The 19139-nt window shown below is 38.5% G+C and overlaps 1 protein-coding gene across 4 annotated transcripts; it reads left to right on the plus strand.

Moving 5' to 3' along the window:
• The first annotated feature begins 182 nt into the window (after window positions 1–182).
• LOC134804286 (PRKCA-binding protein) lies at window positions 183–18803 on the plus strand. Of its 4 annotated transcripts, XM_063777286.1 has the most exons (12): window positions 186–323; window positions 404–541; window positions 3983–4039; window positions 9208–9303; window positions 13253–13364; window positions 14274–14402; window positions 15108–15340; window positions 16241–16415; window positions 16910–17103; window positions 17454–17606; window positions 17859–17961; window positions 18363–18803. In XM_063777286.1, exons 2-12 carry the CDS (start codon window positions 447–449, stop codon window positions 18735–18737), a joined length of 1722 nt encoding a protein of 573 aa, XP_063633356.1. In that variant the 5' UTR covers window positions 186–323; window positions 404–446; the 3' UTR covers window positions 18738–18803. The 4 variants fall into 4 exon arrangements, with proteins under 4 accessions (XP_063633382.1, XP_063633356.1, XP_063633374.1 ...); XM_063777295.1 differs by lacking the exon at window positions 404–541 and having other exon boundaries at window positions 187–323; XM_063777304.1 differs by lacking the exons at window positions 3983–4039; window positions 9208–9303.
• The last annotated feature ends 336 nt before the right edge of the window (window positions 18804–19139 follow it).

Consider the following 19139-nt stretch of genomic DNA (forward strand, 5'->3'; position numbering starts at 1 on the left):
TGAGCATGACCCATACACTGAGTCGCTGGCCCTGAATGGGTTAAATATCATGTTTTCCCAGAAACCTTGCACGCATCGATAACTAAACGCGGTTTCCCGCCATTTGGACATCCTGGCTTCTGATTGGTCGACGCTATCCCTGTTTTACCGACGGGCTACCGCGCAAATACAAACAGAAAAAAATCAATATGTTTGACAAGACAAATCCTTTTGACGTTTAGCCACGTATCTTGCGAAACATATTTAAGATTAAATTTACTATTTATTAAACATAATACGATGCAGGAATACGATGACGATTATTTTTTCGAAGAAGACAAAATGTAAGTATTCGAAAAACCCGCATTGGAAACTTGTTTTTGTTATCAGTTCCAGTTATCAGTGAACTTCCTTTATGTTGCAGAGTGATATTGTTTGTGTAACTGTTGGTTTGTGTTTTGTGCGATATGTGGCAGTATAACCAAGTTTTTCCTTACAACGACCCGAGGATCAGCCCGTTGATGTACACATACATGACGAGAAGCATGTTTGAGGATAAACAGTAATTAAATTATGGTTCACTAATCCTTTAAAGTATAGTTCTGTGTAATTTCTAGTATTTTCTAGTTTCTAGTACCTAAGTCATTATAATTATGTGGACTCGTAATGATTGGTTGTTAATGAATCGCTAATTAATAATAGTTATTGGATGCTTTAATTCTATTACTAGTGTAGATTTTTTTAAGTATGCCTTTTGTCATAGTCAAAATGCCAATAAAAAAATGGGTACCTAAGTAGAATAATGACATAAGTGTACTCTAACGAATTCATTACTGAACTGATATAGTCGCAAAATTGGGAAATTAATAATTATTCGGATTTAAACGAAATTATAATCATTAAGCTAAGATCTCCTTAGGTAGGTACCTACTTAGGTACTAAACATCACGACTGATTGTTTACTCCGTGGTTGTTAATCTGCTCTAGACTCTAGAGCTATATTTTTTCTGAATGTCAACATCATCATCATCAAAATCTTTTAGGTACAGACAAGAAACAAAGATGTTCTTTTTTAATTTCTGGTTTCATTAACGCTAAAATAATAGGGCCCATCGATTTGTGTTCTGCAGAAATAAAAAGTTATTCTAATCGTAACGTAACTTATGTCAGAGAATCATGTTTTTTGTTATTCGAATTCTATTCTATCCTAGTTCTATTTGGAATGGTTTTGTTTGGTTCTGCTCGACACTGCGTTTTATCAGAGGTTAGTCAATTTAAAAGAACAATCCCTCCTTACAACGTCGCGCCGCAAGCCTCATCAAGTCATTGCTGTTGTGGCTCTTAGGTGGCTCTATGTATTTTTACTACTTTACCATTTTAGCTCTGTACGAATTCCACGCGAATTCAATCTACTACCTAACTGGTATTCATAACTTCGAAACGTTGGTAAGATTGAACACGATAGTGCTGTCACAACAGTGCAATGAAAGCATTTAATAAAAAATATATCAATCTTATTTATATATTTTTAGTGAACTTCCTCTAATATGATTTAAAAAAAGGTTAAAGTAGAATAACGGGCATCCATCGTATGAATAAGTTTTTGGCAAAAGTTACATTTTTGGTACAAGCTTTTATCGCTGACTGTACTTTTCTTACGACAGACAACTATTACTCTTCGAGACAATTCTATAAACCCCTAACACAATTAGGTTACGTTGTTTCATCACAGAGTTCCTATGGCCACCTCCTGTCTCCATCATCAGATCAGCTCGATGGTACCATAATATTGCATTGTCATCCGTTTTATACATGCATGCAAAATTTCAGCTCAATCGGAAACCGGGAAGTGGATCAAATTTAACTTACAAGATTTGATTACATAGTAGGGTCAGTAAGGTCATTTAGCATGCACTTTAGTCTCAGGCGATGCCGCTTGGCACGATTGTTCCTTAGGTCAAACAAAGTTGATCTGGCCCGGTAGCCAGGAGATCGTACCATGCAGACCCCCCAAAAAGGGGGGGTGAAAGAGTCGGCTCCCCAGGTCCAATCTATGCTATATTCCTTCCTAGTCTTAGCAACTAGGGCAAGTTATATATCATTTTCGTATAAATTAGGGACGATGAATTCATTTTTGAAATAATTTTTATGCCTTTCCATACAAAAAAAAATGATTTTTGTACAAAACATGAAAATGTTATGTCATTTTTTGTGACAATTTTGGATGTTACAATCACAGTGTGGCGATTTGCACTAAATAAAAAATTGGACGATGTAGCCCATGTATTCTTTAATCTGGAAAATATCACTTTATAGTAGGCATTCATACATTTTTTTGTAATAAAAAAAACAATTTATAGCGCGTGGCGGTAACGATTTCCATACAAATGGAACTATGCCCAAAGTCAAAGATTAAAAATGTTTACTAAAACACTGAATTTGACATTTTAAAAGTTTAAATATAATGTTTTAATTTCCATGCATTTTTGCCCTTTTTTGGTACAAATTTGTTGTTTTTATTTTTCTTCTATACAAACTTTCTCCCCGCCCCCCCATTTCCCCCCTTAAGGGTAGATATTTTTAAATTTGTTTTTATAACTAACTTACACCTTTTGTAATTAATCGATGTTCAAACTTTCAGGTTAAAATGTTCAGTAGTTTAGGATCTACATGTGTTTGAGCTAAATACATTTTATTTCATAATATCCCATACATTATAATATCTAACAAAACTCTGCTTACTTCCAGACATCATACAATCTAAACCCCTGAAGATATAAAGCTGAAATTTTCAACATCAATTAAATGCGACAGGTTTAAGTTTAAGATAAAATAAAATTTTATAAAATCAACGCTTAAGGGTGGGAAATAGGGGGGAGAACGTTTGTATGGAAGAAAAATAAAAACAACAAATTTGTACCAAAAAAGGGCAAAACCGCATGGCAAAATTATTAAAACATTATATTTAAACTTTTAAAATGTCAAATTCAGTATTTTAGTAAACTTCTTTAATCTTTGATTTTGGGCATAGTTCCATTTGTATGGAAATTGTTACCGCCACGCGCTATAAATTATTTTTTTATTACAAAAAATTGTATGAATGCCTACTATAAAGTGATATTTTCCAGAATAAAGAATACATGGGCTACATCGTCCAATTTTTTATTTCGTGCAAATCGCCACACTGTGATTGTAACATCCAAAATTTTCACAAAAAATTACATAACATTTTCATTTTTTGTACGAAAATCATTTTTTTTGTTTGGGAAGGTATAATAATTATTTCAAAAATGAATTCCTCGTCCCTAAGTTATACGAAAATGATATATAACTTGCCCTAGTTGCTAAGACTAGGAAGGAATATAGCATTGATTGGACCTGGGGAGCCGACCCTTCCCCCCCCCCCCCTTCTTGGGGGGTCTGCATGGTACGATCTCCTGGCTACCGGGCCAGATCAACTTTGTTTCACCTAAGGAACAATCGTGCCAAGCGGCATCGCCTGAGACTATAAGTGCATGCACTTCCATACATTTCTGTTCCTTACTGACCCTACTATACAGACCGACAGACAACGGTCAGGTGAAACTAAATAAAAGCTTGTAAAAAGGAACCGCGACGCGAAAGAAGTAGTAGAACTAACTGAATCAGCAATGGATATTAAGGGACATTTATTTTAGTCGTAATATTCAGTAGATAATGAATTGATATAACTTGGAATGACTGCATCTTGTACCAAAATCCACCTTGTATATGAATTAATTAGACTTCCTTTTAAAAATATTTAAATATACACTACAACATTATTAATGTTTTGGGCATTCATATATATTTTAATTACTTATTTTAATTTAGCATTTCTACACAACCAGGGAGATCCAAACAAACTCGTTCGCAATTTTTGGTTTCGATAGAAAAAAGGTGAGTTGGCGATAATTAAATGCGGAAAATCAGAAATTAAACACCTTAATTGGTTTATTTTAAACTTATAAAATGTTTCGTTCAGTGCCAACATCAGTCAAGAGTCAACACTGGAAGAAATTACTCAGGATACTGATAAAGAGTAAGTATCTGTTCCATTAGTTTACATATATTAGTTAAGGTACCTAACTACCCGTCACTCGCCCGCTAACAAGGAGAACAAGACATTAATATTTTCATCCACATCTTTATAGCTTCCCGTATTCTTAGAAATCAGAGTGCAAAGCTGCTTTTTAGAGTTCCGTACCTCAAAAGGAAAAAACGGAACCCTTATAGGATCACTCGTGCGTCTGTCTGTCTGTCCGTCTGTCACAGCATATTTTCTCGGAAACTACTGGACCAATTAAGTTGAAATTTGGTACACATATGTAAATTAGTAACCCAAAGATGGACATGTTTTTTTTATAATTTTAAAATACATAGGTTCGAAGTTATTTAAGAAAATAGCCGAAAAATGACCATTCCCCCCCCCTTTATCTCCGAAACTACTGGGTCTAAAATTTTGAAAAAAAAATACACAAAATAGTTCTTTACCTATAGATGACAGGAAAACCTATTAGAAATGTGCAGTCAAGCGTGAGTCGGACTTATGTACGGAACCCTAGAAACGCGAGTCCAACTCGCACTTGGCCGGTTTTTTTATAGTACAAGAGGTAATTTGATGCTAATCTTGAGTTGTTTCTTCACGTTAGCTTGCAGAATGGACTTTGAATATAGAAATATAGTTAATACTTAGTTTTAATTTAGATTAGGTCTGTAATATTTTACTGCTAGTAAGTATTATTCAGCTTTTTGTGGAAGCAGGTTGTTTGCGTAAAACTTTCAAATATTTTATTTTCCTCGTGATGCAGTGGTGAGGTGAAATATCTTCTGTTCTTACTTCCGTGCGTCGTCATTATATCGGTACTTATAGCATTTGCATTTCGAGCTGCTTTTCTGCACAAAAATCCTAATGGAATCTCTGAGTTATTAGCTTCAATTTTTTAATGTAGAATCTGTTGATCAATATAGTTGTTTTTACATGAACCCTACTACCATACCTAGTTATGATACTGCCATCTTAAGGTAAGTTCAGGAACATAGTGTTCGCACAATTCTGAAACTTTCTGTTGACATCAATATCTACCTACCTAAGTAACTGTGTCTGAAATTTCTAAGCAATTGTGCGAACTGAATATTCTATATACTGAATGTCTCTGAGAAGTTTCTATGCAGAGGGGTCAGTTATGTCTGCAGCTTACTTTACTCTAATCATTACCAATAATAAATACTCTGAATTTGTTAATTCGATTAAAACTACTTAAGATAAGTCTGCAACTAAGTATACCTCCACCATTTAAAAAAATATATTCATTTAATTATACCACATTCTACATTTTTGCGGCAGACCCCGAACACAAGGCCTATCAAGATTATTTCCCATGAAATAGAGTTATTCCAAAATAATTATAAACGCCAAATTTGGGACTATCATTATCAAGTAATATAACCCGTGTGACCGTTCTTATGATTATTTAATAATCTGAATTAAATACCTTACCACATCTGTAACTGCTTGGTCAGGGGCGTATTTACCATAGGGCCAAGGGGGCCATGGCCCGGGGCGGTTGACTTTTTCTGGGCGCCATTTATAATCAAACTTAGCTATATTTTTTATTATATTTTAATTGGCATTTAAATTAATAAACAAACGAACGCTTCAAACCCCACCAATTGCTAAAAATATCTACCAACAAGTACCTAAATTAAGCAACATTTTCGTTCAAGAAGTATTAGTACGGCGCAGTGCCGGATTTACCACTAGGCTGAGTAGGCTGAAGCCTATGGCGGCAGATTTTAGGGGGCGGCAAATTTGGGTCAAAAAATATTTTATTAGCTCTTCAGATAGGGTCGACCAGAATTTTGTCGCTCCCCTATTTATTTGTAAAATTTAAATAACAAGCCTTGTCGATTTTGCCGACCTCTGTCATGTCAAGACCCTTTATATTGAGACAGACAGACGGCCGGACGGACAACAAAGTGATCTTATATGGGTTCCGTTTTTTTCCTTTTAAAGTACGAAACCCTAAAAATTTACCTACTATTTTCTCGAAAAAATTTCGCGCTCGCTACGCTCGCGTTTTCACTTACGTACCTAACATTATTTGTGACCCATCTGACTATATACATACGGGCGGGGCGGTTCTTGTGTCTTCGTGGTATTGAATCTCACTAAAGTGTTCCGATCCCATGCCGAAACTCAGTACAGATAGAGTGCTCTCGATATCAGGTACAAATACAATACTTTTCATGACTTTCCAGCACCACAGAATGAGGGATAATGGTACGGCCTGTGTAATACGCATCCCTACTACTGTCGTCTGCATAGCAATGATTATCATTGATATGCAGCAATGACAGCACAGAACCTAGTGCAACGCCAGCGGTAATGTCCACACTATCGGAGCAGCTTCCGTCTACTATACGGCTCATGTGTGTCTACCGGAAAAAAAGCTAGCGATCCATTTGTATAACATAGTCCCTCGAGCAGACTCGATGCCAGACCCGACCGAACTCCTTAGCTATATCCAGCCTGACTGCCATGTCTCACCTTGATTCTCAATGGCCAAAACCCAGCAGTACCCACCGGTCACCGATCAGATCAGGCAAATATAACGAGGTCGCATCGTCATTGAGTGACAAAAACGGCCCATATAAAATAAATCTGTATCTAGAATAGTGACATTAGTAACGTTACCTTTCTGCACTCAAAAGAATAAAAAATTATCTACGTTCCACTATCAGCGGAGAGCGCCTGAATACCTTAGCTCTTCTTAATATAGAAGCTGAGCTGACAAACGTTTTAAATTACGACAGCGTTATTGATAAACTTCCTCGCGTTATCCCGGCATTTTGCCACGGCTCATGGGAGCCTGGGGTCCGCTTGACAACTAATCCCATGATTTGACGTAGGCACTAGTTTTTACGAAAGCGACTGCCATCTGACCTTCCAACCCAGAGAGGAAACTAGGCCTTATTGGGATTAGTCCGGTTTCCTCACGATGTTTTCCTTCACCGAAAAGCGACTGGCAAATATCAAATGACATTTCGTACATAAGTTCCGAAAAACTCATTTGTATGAGCCGGGGTTCGAACCCGCGACCTCCGGATTGAAAGTCGCACGCTCTTACCGCTAGGCCACCAGCGCTTTTTTTTTTTTAGCGTTATTGATGATTTTGTCAACCAATTTGTACATAGGAAAACAATGTAAATGCCTATGTGAGTAAATGGTAAATGTTTAGTTTTTTTTTATTTCACACCCCAAAGGTACTTGTTGCAGGTTTTTTTTTTCTTAAATAAAATACTTTATCGTCACTGATGAAGGGGGGCGGCAAATCAAAATGGCCCGGGGCGCCAAATTTGTAAATACGCCTCTGTGCTCGGTGACCTAACTGTAAGTCGGAATGAAAAGATAAGGTGAACACCCGAGGAACTGTCCATATGACCAAAAAAGTGCATGAGCAAGTGTGATAACGCCAAATTAAAAATAAATGAATACCTTCATTAATTTTCATATCTCATGCTCTGAAAATGGGTCGTTGTTGTTCTAAAAAGTGCGCAGAAAGTGATACGTTTCTGCTCTAGCGCAGAAAAGTGGTGTACTCCTCTGCGTTCCCATCCCACGAGCAACTGGGTGGAAACAAAATGGAAAAATAGTGTCTTTATTTCCCCGATTTGAACAATTGGTAATTGTTCAATTTTACTAATCCCATTTTCAATTTTTTTCATCGAGAATGATGTAAGTAAATTATTAAAATAAATTATTTTGTTGAATTGTATTTACTCGATTACATAAGGCGGGAACCAAAAGGAATACTCCAAAAATATTTTTTTAAACCTTACTCTTGCGTAAATGAGCAAAGGTAGAATCTTATACAGCCACAGTTAAACGTTTGTACGTTATTAAATTTATTTAGGTTTTTAAAGTTATTTAGCAGTATATGCATCCTGGTAAGGGCATTTATTTGTATGATGATACAGATATTTGTTCCTGAGTCATGGTTGTTTTCTATGTATTTAAGTATTTATATATTATTATTATTATTATTATACATGAAATAAAATAAAATACAAGATTAAAATTGCTTATTGCATTCATCAATTGTTATTTAAATTGTTAAAATATTTTTATTATGTTTATTACGGCGCACCAAGATCGCGGTGCGGTGCGGTAGTCTGTTACGGCTTTTAGAACGAAAAAGTAAGAGGCAATCCCGCTGATTTTCATACTAATAATGAACAAATCATTTTAAAATACTGAAGTTTGTTAAAATATGTGTTTTTTTTCGTAAATATTGCAATCTAAATGGTTTTCGCTAGGGGTTATTTTTCTTCACACATGTAAAGTCTCCGATTACAAGTAAGTCCTAAGGAAAAATCATGAGCGTAAGTCTATTTAGGTAAGTAGTTGAATTATTGTCTTGTCTTGTTTGGTTTCCTCGCATTCGATATGAAAAGTAGAGTGTTTAACTCGGGTGAAAGGCACCATTTCCGTCTCGGACTATTGGCGCTCGAACGCAAATGGGTGCCTTTCAACCCTTGGTTAACAATCTACTATTCCCGCCATTTGGTCCTATATAGAGATGAGCCGAATATGGATTTTGCCAAATACGAATATTCGGCTGAATATTCGGTTTAGATCATACCGAACCGAATATTCAGTTGGGCTAAAAGTGCCTAAAATAAGTTCATACAGGTCCGCGATCTGCACTCCGCACGTGTTTTTTAACCTTCCCCTTTGGACTAGCCGGGAATGTTTATGAAAAGAAACGGAACCGCCTCATGCCTGGACCGCGAAGTGCAGTGCGTGACCCGCGCCAGCTAGCGGACGCCCTAAAAAAAGAATTTGTTTATTCGGTAAATAAATATTCGGCTGTTTGAACCGAACTATTCGGCCGAATACGAACATTGAAAAATATGCCGAATTTGCCGAATACCGAATAATTACCGAATATTCGGCCCATCTCTAGTCCTATCCAAATCCAACACACAATTCCGCGTCCCGCCACTTTTCACAATGTGTGTCTAGGTCTAGGTTGTCCCACCATTCCGTCTCATTGGTCTTCCCCTGCCCCAATATCTTATTTTTAAATGATAAATTAATAAAAATATATAGGTCTGTATTCTGATTATTTACCTTTTATACATTTTTATTTGTTAGAATATAAGTATTTGTAAGCGTTTGTTATTAAAATTATAAATTACATTCAGACAGTTGAAAGAAGCCCAAGAAATAGATCAGGACACGGAATGCATATTCAACGACTTGCGGCGGGAGCGATACATGATACAGCACCAAAACCTGCTGTAAGTCAGCTGTCACCGTGTGATCCCCGGTTTTACTAGCCGACCCTAGAATCCCTTAAGCTAAATTACGTAGCCACTTGCGTGACGAAGATGCCTACCAGCCCGATTCGAACAATTCTTACAAGAAGTCACAGCGGTACGATATCGATTTGTCAGTGTCAAAAGTGACGGTTGGTTGAAGAAATGTCACTTTGTCAGGTATCATCATCATCATCATCATCATCCTGGCGTCAATCCCGGCTGTGCCCCCGCGCGGGGCGCGAGGACCCGGGGTCCGCCTTCCGACTCCTTCGTGACCACTTTGCCCGATCTTCGGCATCCCTGGTAGTGAGTCCGTTGGCACGCATGTCCTCCTTGACGACATCAAGCCATCGCTTCTTGGGCCGGCCTCTTCTTCCCGTACCGGGAGGAGGCGGCATGGCCAGGCATTTGTTACCCACGTAACTTGCCGGTCTGCGCGAGACGTGGCCATACCAACGAAGGCGACACTCTTGCAGTTTGTCTGCAATGTCACGGACGCCAAGACTACCCCGAATGTGGGCGTTTCGGACGCGATCCTTGCGTGAAACTCCGCACATCCACCGCAGCATCTTCATTTCCGTGACACGCAGTTCCTGCTTGTGCCGCTCTAGTAAAGGCCAAGTCTCGCTGCCGTACAGAAGGGCAGGTCTAATGATGGTCTTATAGACCTGTCCCTTCAACTTAATCGGCATTTTGGGGTCACAAATAACCCCAGTCATCTCCCGCCATTTGACCCAAGCAGCGGAAATTCGGGCTTTGACGTCGCTGTCGATGTCCCCGGTAGTGCTAAGTACAGATCCTAGGTACTTAACTTGATCCGTGCGCTCGACCATGTCCACGCCTATGCGGACGGGTAGAGGATCTGTACTATTGCAGGCCATGTACTCTGTCTTCGCCACATTTAGTTTAAGACCGCCGTTCTCCAGCGACCCCCTCCATCTGTTCACACGCTGGACAAGTCGGCCCTTATCAGAGTCTGTCAGCGCGATATCATCAGCATACATGAATAGCCACGGTGGCTGCTCATGGTAGTCTCGGATGCTGGCTGACAGGGCGTCTAATATCACGCTAAACAGAAACGGGCTGAGCACAGAGCCCTGATGTACTCCAACAGTGACAGAGAAGGGGTTGGTGTCACCAACAGCGGTCCTGACTATTGAATCAGAATCGTGGTACATGTCCCGGATAGTGTCAATATAGGCCTCAGGTACAGCCTTGGACCGCAGCGCCCACCAGATCATCTCACGAGGGACACAGTCAAAGGCCTTTTCCATGTCCAGAAACAGGAAATGTAGAGGCGTGTTCTTTGCTCTGTATCCCTCCATGAGGGTCCTCAGGGCAAATACAGGGTCCATCGTTCCGCACCCTGGCCGAAACCCATATTGACACCCCGAGACTGTACACTCCTGTCGGAGCCGAGCATCGATTATGCGCTCAAAGAGCTTCATGGTGTGAGACATAACCTTTATACCGCGATACTTGCTACACTCCCGCACCGAGCCCTTACCTTTGAATACTGGAGTAATGATACTCAGCCTCCACTGGTTGGGTATCTTCCCGGTGAGGAGTATGCGGTTATAAATATCAGTGAGTATGCTCACACCCTGAGAGCCCATCGACTTCCACGCCTCTATAGCGATTCCGTCGGCTCCGACAGCTTTCCGATTCTTCATGCGGCGAAGAGCCGCCTCGACTTCCTCCGGCGTTATCGGTGGCACTAGTCCTTGATTCGGAGGGAGATCCGGAGGTTGCACCTCTTTGTGCTGGTTATTCAGCAGGTTGTGGAAGTAAGAGCGCCATCTCTCCTTTACCGCGCGATCCTCGCATAGCAGGTTACCGTGAGGGTCATTTACGCAGCGGCACTTGGAGATGTCCTGCGCCGCTTTGACACTTTGTCAGGTATCGTACGGCTGTAATTTTTTATAAGCATGGTTCAAATCCGTAGCATACGTCTACATAGTATTAGAATTAAGTAATTCTGGTTTGTTATGAGTGTGTTGTATTAGCTAGAAAATGAACTAGCATTTAGACCAAATGTAGCGCTAGAGCTAGTGTTTATAAAAATATACGCTTTAAGTAAATATAAAACAGTTTTTTTATTACCATCCATCTCACCCACTTAGTGTTTTTTTTTCTAATATGTAGCAATTTTATGAACTAATGATCTGAGAACATCCAATCAGAAATGTTACACTAGATAGCGGGATCAATATTCCCTATTACTTAAAACTCTACGTAGCGGGTGCCACTAGCACAAACAGTAAACAAACCATGATGTATCTATGTCATAATAAATACTTAATAGCAGGGTTGGCGTCAAGTGTAATTATATAATGTCAAGTGTAATTTTCTACCTTTGTGAAAGCGAAAGTACCAAATAGTTCGGTATCTCCTTGGTAAGTTGGCACACGTTTACGCTAGGGTCAGAAGAGGGCAACATTTGATCGTTACGGGAATTACCATACGTGCAGACCTTTTTACTTAGATATTGCACACTATATCATTTAGAATTGCGAAATTTTCGTAGATCACATTTACTGTATAAATTCTTTAGAATATACATAAACTTTTTAATTAGTATGTCAACCAAAGTATACATGTAGGTTAGGGTGGAGCGAAATCCAAAATTCTTGAATATAGCAATGGAACCCTTCTAAAAGGATGTCTAATTTTTTATTTTTTAAGGGAAAAAAAAAAATATTGGTATATACTTTTAGCCCTCTACTATTCGATTATATATAGCAAAATATGTATATTTTTAATAAATTTAATTTATGCTTATTTTTTTATAACAAGTTTTATTTATTAAATAACATCTTTTTCTTACAGATATACTTGATTCCTATACTTATTTTTGTTTATAACGTATATTTTTATGACACGGTAAAACCACGTAAATAGGGGTTTTATGGAAAATGCCCTTTAACCCGGATATTGTGCACAAATTGGAGTTTACAACCCATAACAGAATCGTGAAAACTATTTTGAACATGATAAGATAATAAAAATAATACTAGTATAAGTATATATATGCCTAATATACGTGTGAACATGACCCAAAAAGGGCGTAAGCGGCGCCGAAGGGCGAAATTTGACGCTTATTTAAACATATAAGTAACCCTTTTTTTGCAATAAAATGATACTTTTCGTAATCAATAACATCGTTACTTTAACATATAAACAACAAAAAAAATAACCTATATAATTTTTTTACACTGTAGCATTTTCCTTGTTTTGCATGAAATTGCTGTTTAATATGAAATTTAGAAATTATATTATTTCATAAATATTGAAAAATGCACTAAAATGTTGGTAATAACTTATTATACGCTTATTAAGTATTATATAATTTCAATAAAATGTACACATATTAGTGAAATAGTATATTTTAATAATTGATGAAAATTTACCTTTATTAATTTCTTTAGCGCCTGGGTAGAGGGCTAAAAGTAGTATTGATTTTGTAACTTGATATAATCACTATAATCTACATGACAAACTGCAACTTTTGGTACCGGTTCCACATTGATAGTCAAATTTTAATTTTTTTCCATACAACGACGCTCCACCCTAATGTAGGTACCTAATACATGTTTCAAAGATAATATGTACGTACTTTACAACCTAGGGTAGAGATAATCTAAGATTTAGTCGCTTGTTTTTACGATGACCAGTAATGTTTACACGACGACTTGTATTAGTCGAGTTACAATAATAAACATTATTTGTCTATCATTAAGCAACGTATAGTCGGTCAAACCAATTTGTCAGTCAGTAAGAACCAGGAAAACTATACCTACTTATCCTTTTCTTTTGGGTGCTAGTACTAGTGTAAGACAAAGATAGTATGATTCTCCCTGTCTATGATTGAAATGAGACAGTCCTTTGACAAACTTTAGTTAGTACTCAATTATAAATGATATTTCAGGGGCATGACGGTGACGTCAGGCAGCGTCTCACTGGCCAAGGACGAGAAGAACCTGATAGGCATCAGCATTGGAGGGGGAGCGCCGTTGTGCCCTTGCCTTTACATCGTGCAGGTTCGTTATTATTGTTAACACCAGGGAAATAAAGTCAAGGCGCCTTTGAAATTGCTTTTGAGACTGACGTTACATTTCAAGTGATTTACAATATCCAACTAAAATAATATCTTAAAAATGTAAGTTAGATATTTTTCCTGAGGAATCACTCTATTGATGGGTGAATACCGCATGAAAATCCGTACAGTAGTTTTCGAGTTTATCGTGAACATACAAACATACGGACAGACGCGGCGGGGGACTTTGTTTTATAAGGTGTAGTGATGCTTGTTAGTAAACATCCAGCACTCTTTAGTTAGAAAGTGATGGAAGTTTGCTTGAACAATTGAAGTACCCGATTAAAAAGTATGTCATAGTAGAGAACGGCTGGCTACAAAGTATGAGAAGTTATAACATAATCCAAAAAAAAACTGTGCCATGATTGCAATCTAGATGCCTTCCCTGTCAGTGGGAACGGCGCATAGTTGGTAGCGTACATTGAACTGCACGCCGATTAAGAGGTAAGTAGAGTCTTCGTCATAGCATAGCACGATTTATCGATGTGAAATGGAATAGGTACGTTGCATTTTTATTAGGTTTTTATTAGGTACAAATAAAATAAGGAAGTTAAGGAACTCCAAAAAAATTAAAGTTTAAATTTTAATTTATAGCAAACAGACAGACACGAGTTACAGTACCTAATATACGGTATTAAATGAATTTTCGAATATAACATGCATATGTGTGACATGAACAATTGAACATGTCGAGCGTTTTTCGACTTAAAATACGTGAGTGACCCGTTCTTTAATATATTTAATAACATGAATTTAAGACCATAATTTATCAGAACTTTTAAAGGTGGTTGTAATTTTTTTAATAGGCAGTTTTCTAGTGTTTAAACCCATAATAACTGTTTTAAACTTTCAGATCTTCGACAACACCCCGGCATCAAGAGACGGCACGCTACAGAGCGGCGACGAGCTGGTGGGCGTGAACGGGCAAACCGTGAAGGGCAAGACCAAGGTGGAGGTCGCCAAGATGATACAAGCCGCTAAGGTATGCGATACAGCCGTAACAGATTTCCGAGGTTTGCGTCAGGCTTTCATAACGTCGTGAATTAAGTATTAAAACGAATCGAGCCAAAAATCGACACATCAACATCAGTCATGACAGAAAACATCAACATTTTAATTAATTAACTAATGCCATTATAGACGATAAAGCTTTTTATATTCGTGTTTTACTTTTCGTACCTGCAGTAGGTTTAGGTATTTCTTCGTAATGATAATTATACCTACCTATTTTGAAAACTGTCCTGAAACTGATTGCGACCGGTAACCGATTGTACCACAATCAAGAGAGTCAATCGATTAGTCATATACATTATATACCTACAACGTGCCTAGTCGATGGCAGAGAGCAATGAGTTTAAGAAAACGATTGCCACCAAAATAATATTAATATGTATTCTACAAGTGTTTTATAGATAGTTATTATTTACTAAGTATTTACTTATGCATACCAAGCTCCAGAAAAGCATTTGACCAACGGTTGATGCGGAAGAATGAGATGAATACACGTACCTTCCTGAGGTAGAGCAAAAAACGCACCAGCAGCCTCGTTAAGGATCAAGATTGTCATTTACAAATACCTCACAATTTACAGTAAAGTGCGCGGCACTCTGTAAAAACAGGTCTAGTTAAAGAAGGCCTCGAAATATTTGTTACTTCTGATATACCTAATGGTTGATGTTGTTTCCAGGATGAAGTAACAATAAACTACAACAAACTCCACGCTGATCCTCGGCAAGGCAAGAGTTTAGACATAATAATGAAGAAGATGAAACACCGACTCGTTGAGAACATGTCTTCAGGCGCGGCGGACGCGCTCGGCCTGTCGCGCGCCATACTGTGCAACGACACTCTGGTCGCCAAGCTGAACGAGCTCAGAGAAACGGAGACCACGTATAAGAGACTTGTCGAACATGCGAAAAGGTACAAAGCACCGACACGGGGAATCGAACAGTAGAGATGTTTGTGACGGCGAATACGAATTCTTGGCGTCAGTGTATAGCTTCCTTTCACGCTTTCGTAAAAACCGGATAAGTGCGAGTCGGACTCGCCCACCGAGGGTTCCGTACTTTTTAGTATTTGTTGTTATAGCGGCAACAGAAATACAACATCTTGGAAAATTTCAACTGTCTAGCTATCACGGTTCGTGAGATACAGTCTGGTGACAGACGGGGACGGACGGACGGACGGACGGACAGCGGAGTCTTAGTAATAGGGTCCCGTTTTTATGCTTTGGGTACGGAACCCTAAAAACTATAGTTGGTCAAGCAGATCTTGTCAGTAGAGAAAGGTGGCAAATTTGTAAAATGTAGGAAGGATATCGCCTCATAGAAAATTTGAATTTCGCGCCTTTTTCTACTGATAAGATTTGCTTGACCATCTATAGTAGTAGCCAAAAGTGTCCCTCAGCTCAGACTCCTCTTTGGGTAAACTTTTGAAGTTAAATGGCTACAATTGTTACTTATCTGGCGTTGTATACAATGTCGTTAAAAATTAATTAGGTATGCGGTATGCAATATAGCAAAGTTTTGGAAAATTTTACTACGTAACTATGTTACACTTTTATAATAAAAAAAATAACTAGACAAGTGCGAGTCGGACTTGACCACCGAGGGTTCCGTACTTTTTAGTATTTATTGTTATAGCGGCAACAGAAGTGTATCATAAATTTCAACTGTCTAGGTGCAGTGCAGCAGCAACTATCACGGTTCATGACAGACAGACGGACAGTGGAGTCTTAGTAATAGGATCCCGTTTTACCCTTTGGGTACGGAACCCTAAAAATACTACCAGGATTTCGACATCCGACTTTCAAATCCCCAGAATGCTGAAGGCCTACTTCGACCTCCTGCAGACGTACAAGTCGCTAGGCGACATATTCTCCGGCATCGGCGTGCGGGAACCGCAGGCGCGCGCCTCGGAGGCTTTTTCCAAGTTCGGCCACTACCACCGCCTGCTGGAGCGGGATGGTATTAAGATGCTTAAGGCTTTGAAACCGGTGAGAATATCATTAATATTTAAACATCTAGAATTCTGTAGGAATGCTGCAAACGTACGTAATTCCTCATAAAAGTACAAGTTAATATCCACGTAGAACATAATGTTCTCGGGCTTTGAAGCCAAGACACAGGGTTACGCCAAAAAGTAACAGTGGTCCGACGGCCTTTGGCGTGTACCGAGCTACTAACAATGCGATGACAGCGATGTATGTAGCTTGGGTGCGCGCGAACCCCCCCTCGTGCCCTCGTTGAACGACTGTATAGTCTGAGGTTACGCAAAGGTGCCTCCATAGGTTCTTCATTAAGAAGACAATGTGTTAGCGTTTGGCTACAATACCTACATGAATAGGTACATAGGTACTTAACTTATGTTAGTTAAACAAAAAATGTCTACCAACAAGAATGTCAAAAGTCCATCAGAGAACAAAGATGTGTGGCAATTATTCTGGTAGACTAGCATACTAGCTGTGTATTAATGAGTTTCCATTTCCAGATTCTAGCAGACATGGGCACATACCTGACAAAAGCCATTCCAGACACAAAGCTGACGATCCGCAAGTACGCGGACACGAAGTTCGAGTACCTGTCGTACTGCCTCAAGGTGAAGGAAATGGATGATGAAGAGTACGGATACAACGCGCTGCAGGAGCCCTTGTACAGGGTGGAGACTGGCAACTACGAATATAGGCAAGTGATCATGCATCAAATGTCAAAAGATGTCAACTGCTGAAGAAGGACCAATTATTTTCGTATGTTGCTCGAGCCGAACTAAAGCCACCCACGGCTCGTACAAGTTGGAAACAAGCAAATATGAATATTTCTCGTAAACATCATCTTTTCAGTTGGGAGACCTCTACTCCTGGATAGTCTTCTATTATTACGGTTCGATCACGTTCAATTTCATGTTGAACCAAGACCATTCCAAGTCTACGATGGTTACGTTTTGTCGACACTTTTCTATTTAGATTAGGATTGAACATTTTAAATAGCATTTTAAAACAAGATTGCAGCAAACTTCTTACAAAGCATTTTTTCAGGTTAATCTTAAGGTGCCGCCAAGATGCCAGGGCGCGATTTGCGCGGCTGCGCTCTGACGTTCTGGTAAAGTTAGAATTATTGGACAACAAGAAAACGCAGGACGTAGCCTACCAGTTGCGGCGATTTATTCAGGGTTTAGCCGTTTATCACAAGTAAGTGCTACCAGTTCATCGATAATTAAATTTGAGTTAGGTACCTACATATAGTAAAACACCGCTCAACTAACATATCCAGTGTTGATAAAAAGCTATCGAGATCTTTACCGACTAATTTACCCCGGTTTGTAGGTACGTAGTTGCATCCACTAAGCTATCAAGATTCAGCTTGAAACTAATAATGGGCAGGACAGGCTAATGCTAAATGCTAACACATAAATCTTATTAACTAACCAACTTTTTTCTCAGTGAAACTGTGGACCACTTGAAAGAAAATGCGACTCTATTCCCGGTAGAGGTGGACTTATCGCAAAACGCCTTCCAGTACAAGTCCACTACACAGTTTATCCAAGTAAGTATGAGGTAGACGCCAGCAAATACTATTAGCACAACTTTGTAACGGAAGAACGCTTAATGCACATTTATGTGTAAGAGAAAAGGTTATGACATGTAGAGCGACGTGCGAGTGCGAAATTGCAGCACGTTATTGTGCTTACCCTCTATCTATAACAAAATTAATTATGCACTTATTGTGCCATTGGTGTCCGTTTTTTTTTTGCGAAATATCACAATATTTAGTCAAAATTTATTTCCCCAGCTCAGTAACTTTTAGGCAGTTAAAACCCTTATACTTATTAAAACTCCTGCCATCTCTATCTGGAAATGATCCTCTCTATGCCGTTCTTTCATCTGAATGTTTATTTATATTAAGCATTGTGGAATATATAACATCATCAAGTGTTTTTTTTTAAGGATAGCCAAGAAGAAGACGATATCGAATATGCAAAAGAAATTCAAGAATATCACGATATAAATGAAGAGAAAGATGTCCCCGTGACCAACAGAAGACAGACTAAAGATAAGGACTCAACAGATTCCTCCCAACATCTACTGTCTATTGACACCGACTTCAATTTCGAAACCAACAACCTCACCAAAGACAACAACTTCGACAAATCTGACTGCGATAAGACTGACAATTTGACTCTTTTGACTGAACTCGGGTTGGCCGACAATGATTTCGGTGAGTTTCAAAATGGGCTCATGGACGATTTTATGCCCAACAAAAATAATGACACTGATGACGTGTTTGACAAGTTGTTGAGTGAATTGAATATAGGAAAGTAACTTTTAGTGGTAGAAATTTGATTTCGCATATTACTTATATTAAACTTATACCTATATTAATGTTAACTTTGTTGTCTTATTTGCCATCGTGATTGGAGCGTTTTATATAGACCCATATTTATTCTGACAAATGATAATCAAAAATAACTTTTAGCCCGAAATTCATAAATACAATAATTAAACAATATTGGTTCTTTAATATTTTATAACAAAAGTATAAAAAATATAAGCTAGAAATAGATTTTGACAGTCTTCATTCACTATTAAATTGTAGGACGAGGTCTAGCTAGGCACTAAGGCACTATAATAGGTAGGTAAAAAACTTAGCTACAGCCCTTCTTGTATATAGTGGTGAAGTTTTTGGATACATTCCATAATTTCCATATTTGTAATAGGTAAGTT

The sequence above is a fragment of the Cydia splendana genome, chromosome 2 (assembly GCF_910591565.1).
Source record: "Cydia splendana chromosome 2, ilCydSple1.2, whole genome shotgun sequence".
NCBI lineage: Eukaryota > Metazoa > Arthropoda > Insecta > Lepidoptera > Tortricidae > Cydia > Cydia splendana.

Coding starts and splice junctions, on each gene's coding strand:
- LOC134804286 (XM_063777286.1), top strand. CDS start 447: ATGTGGCAGTATAACCAAGTTTTTCCTTACAACGACCCGAGGATCAGC. Junction 13,365..14,273: donor CTTGCCTTTACATCGTGCAG/GTTCGTTATTAT, acceptor TTAAACTTTCAG/ATCTTCGACAACACCCCGGC. Junction 17,607..17,858: donor GGTTTAGCCGTTTATCACAA/GTAAGTGCTACC, acceptor CTTTTTTCTCAG/TGAAACTGTGGACCACTTGA.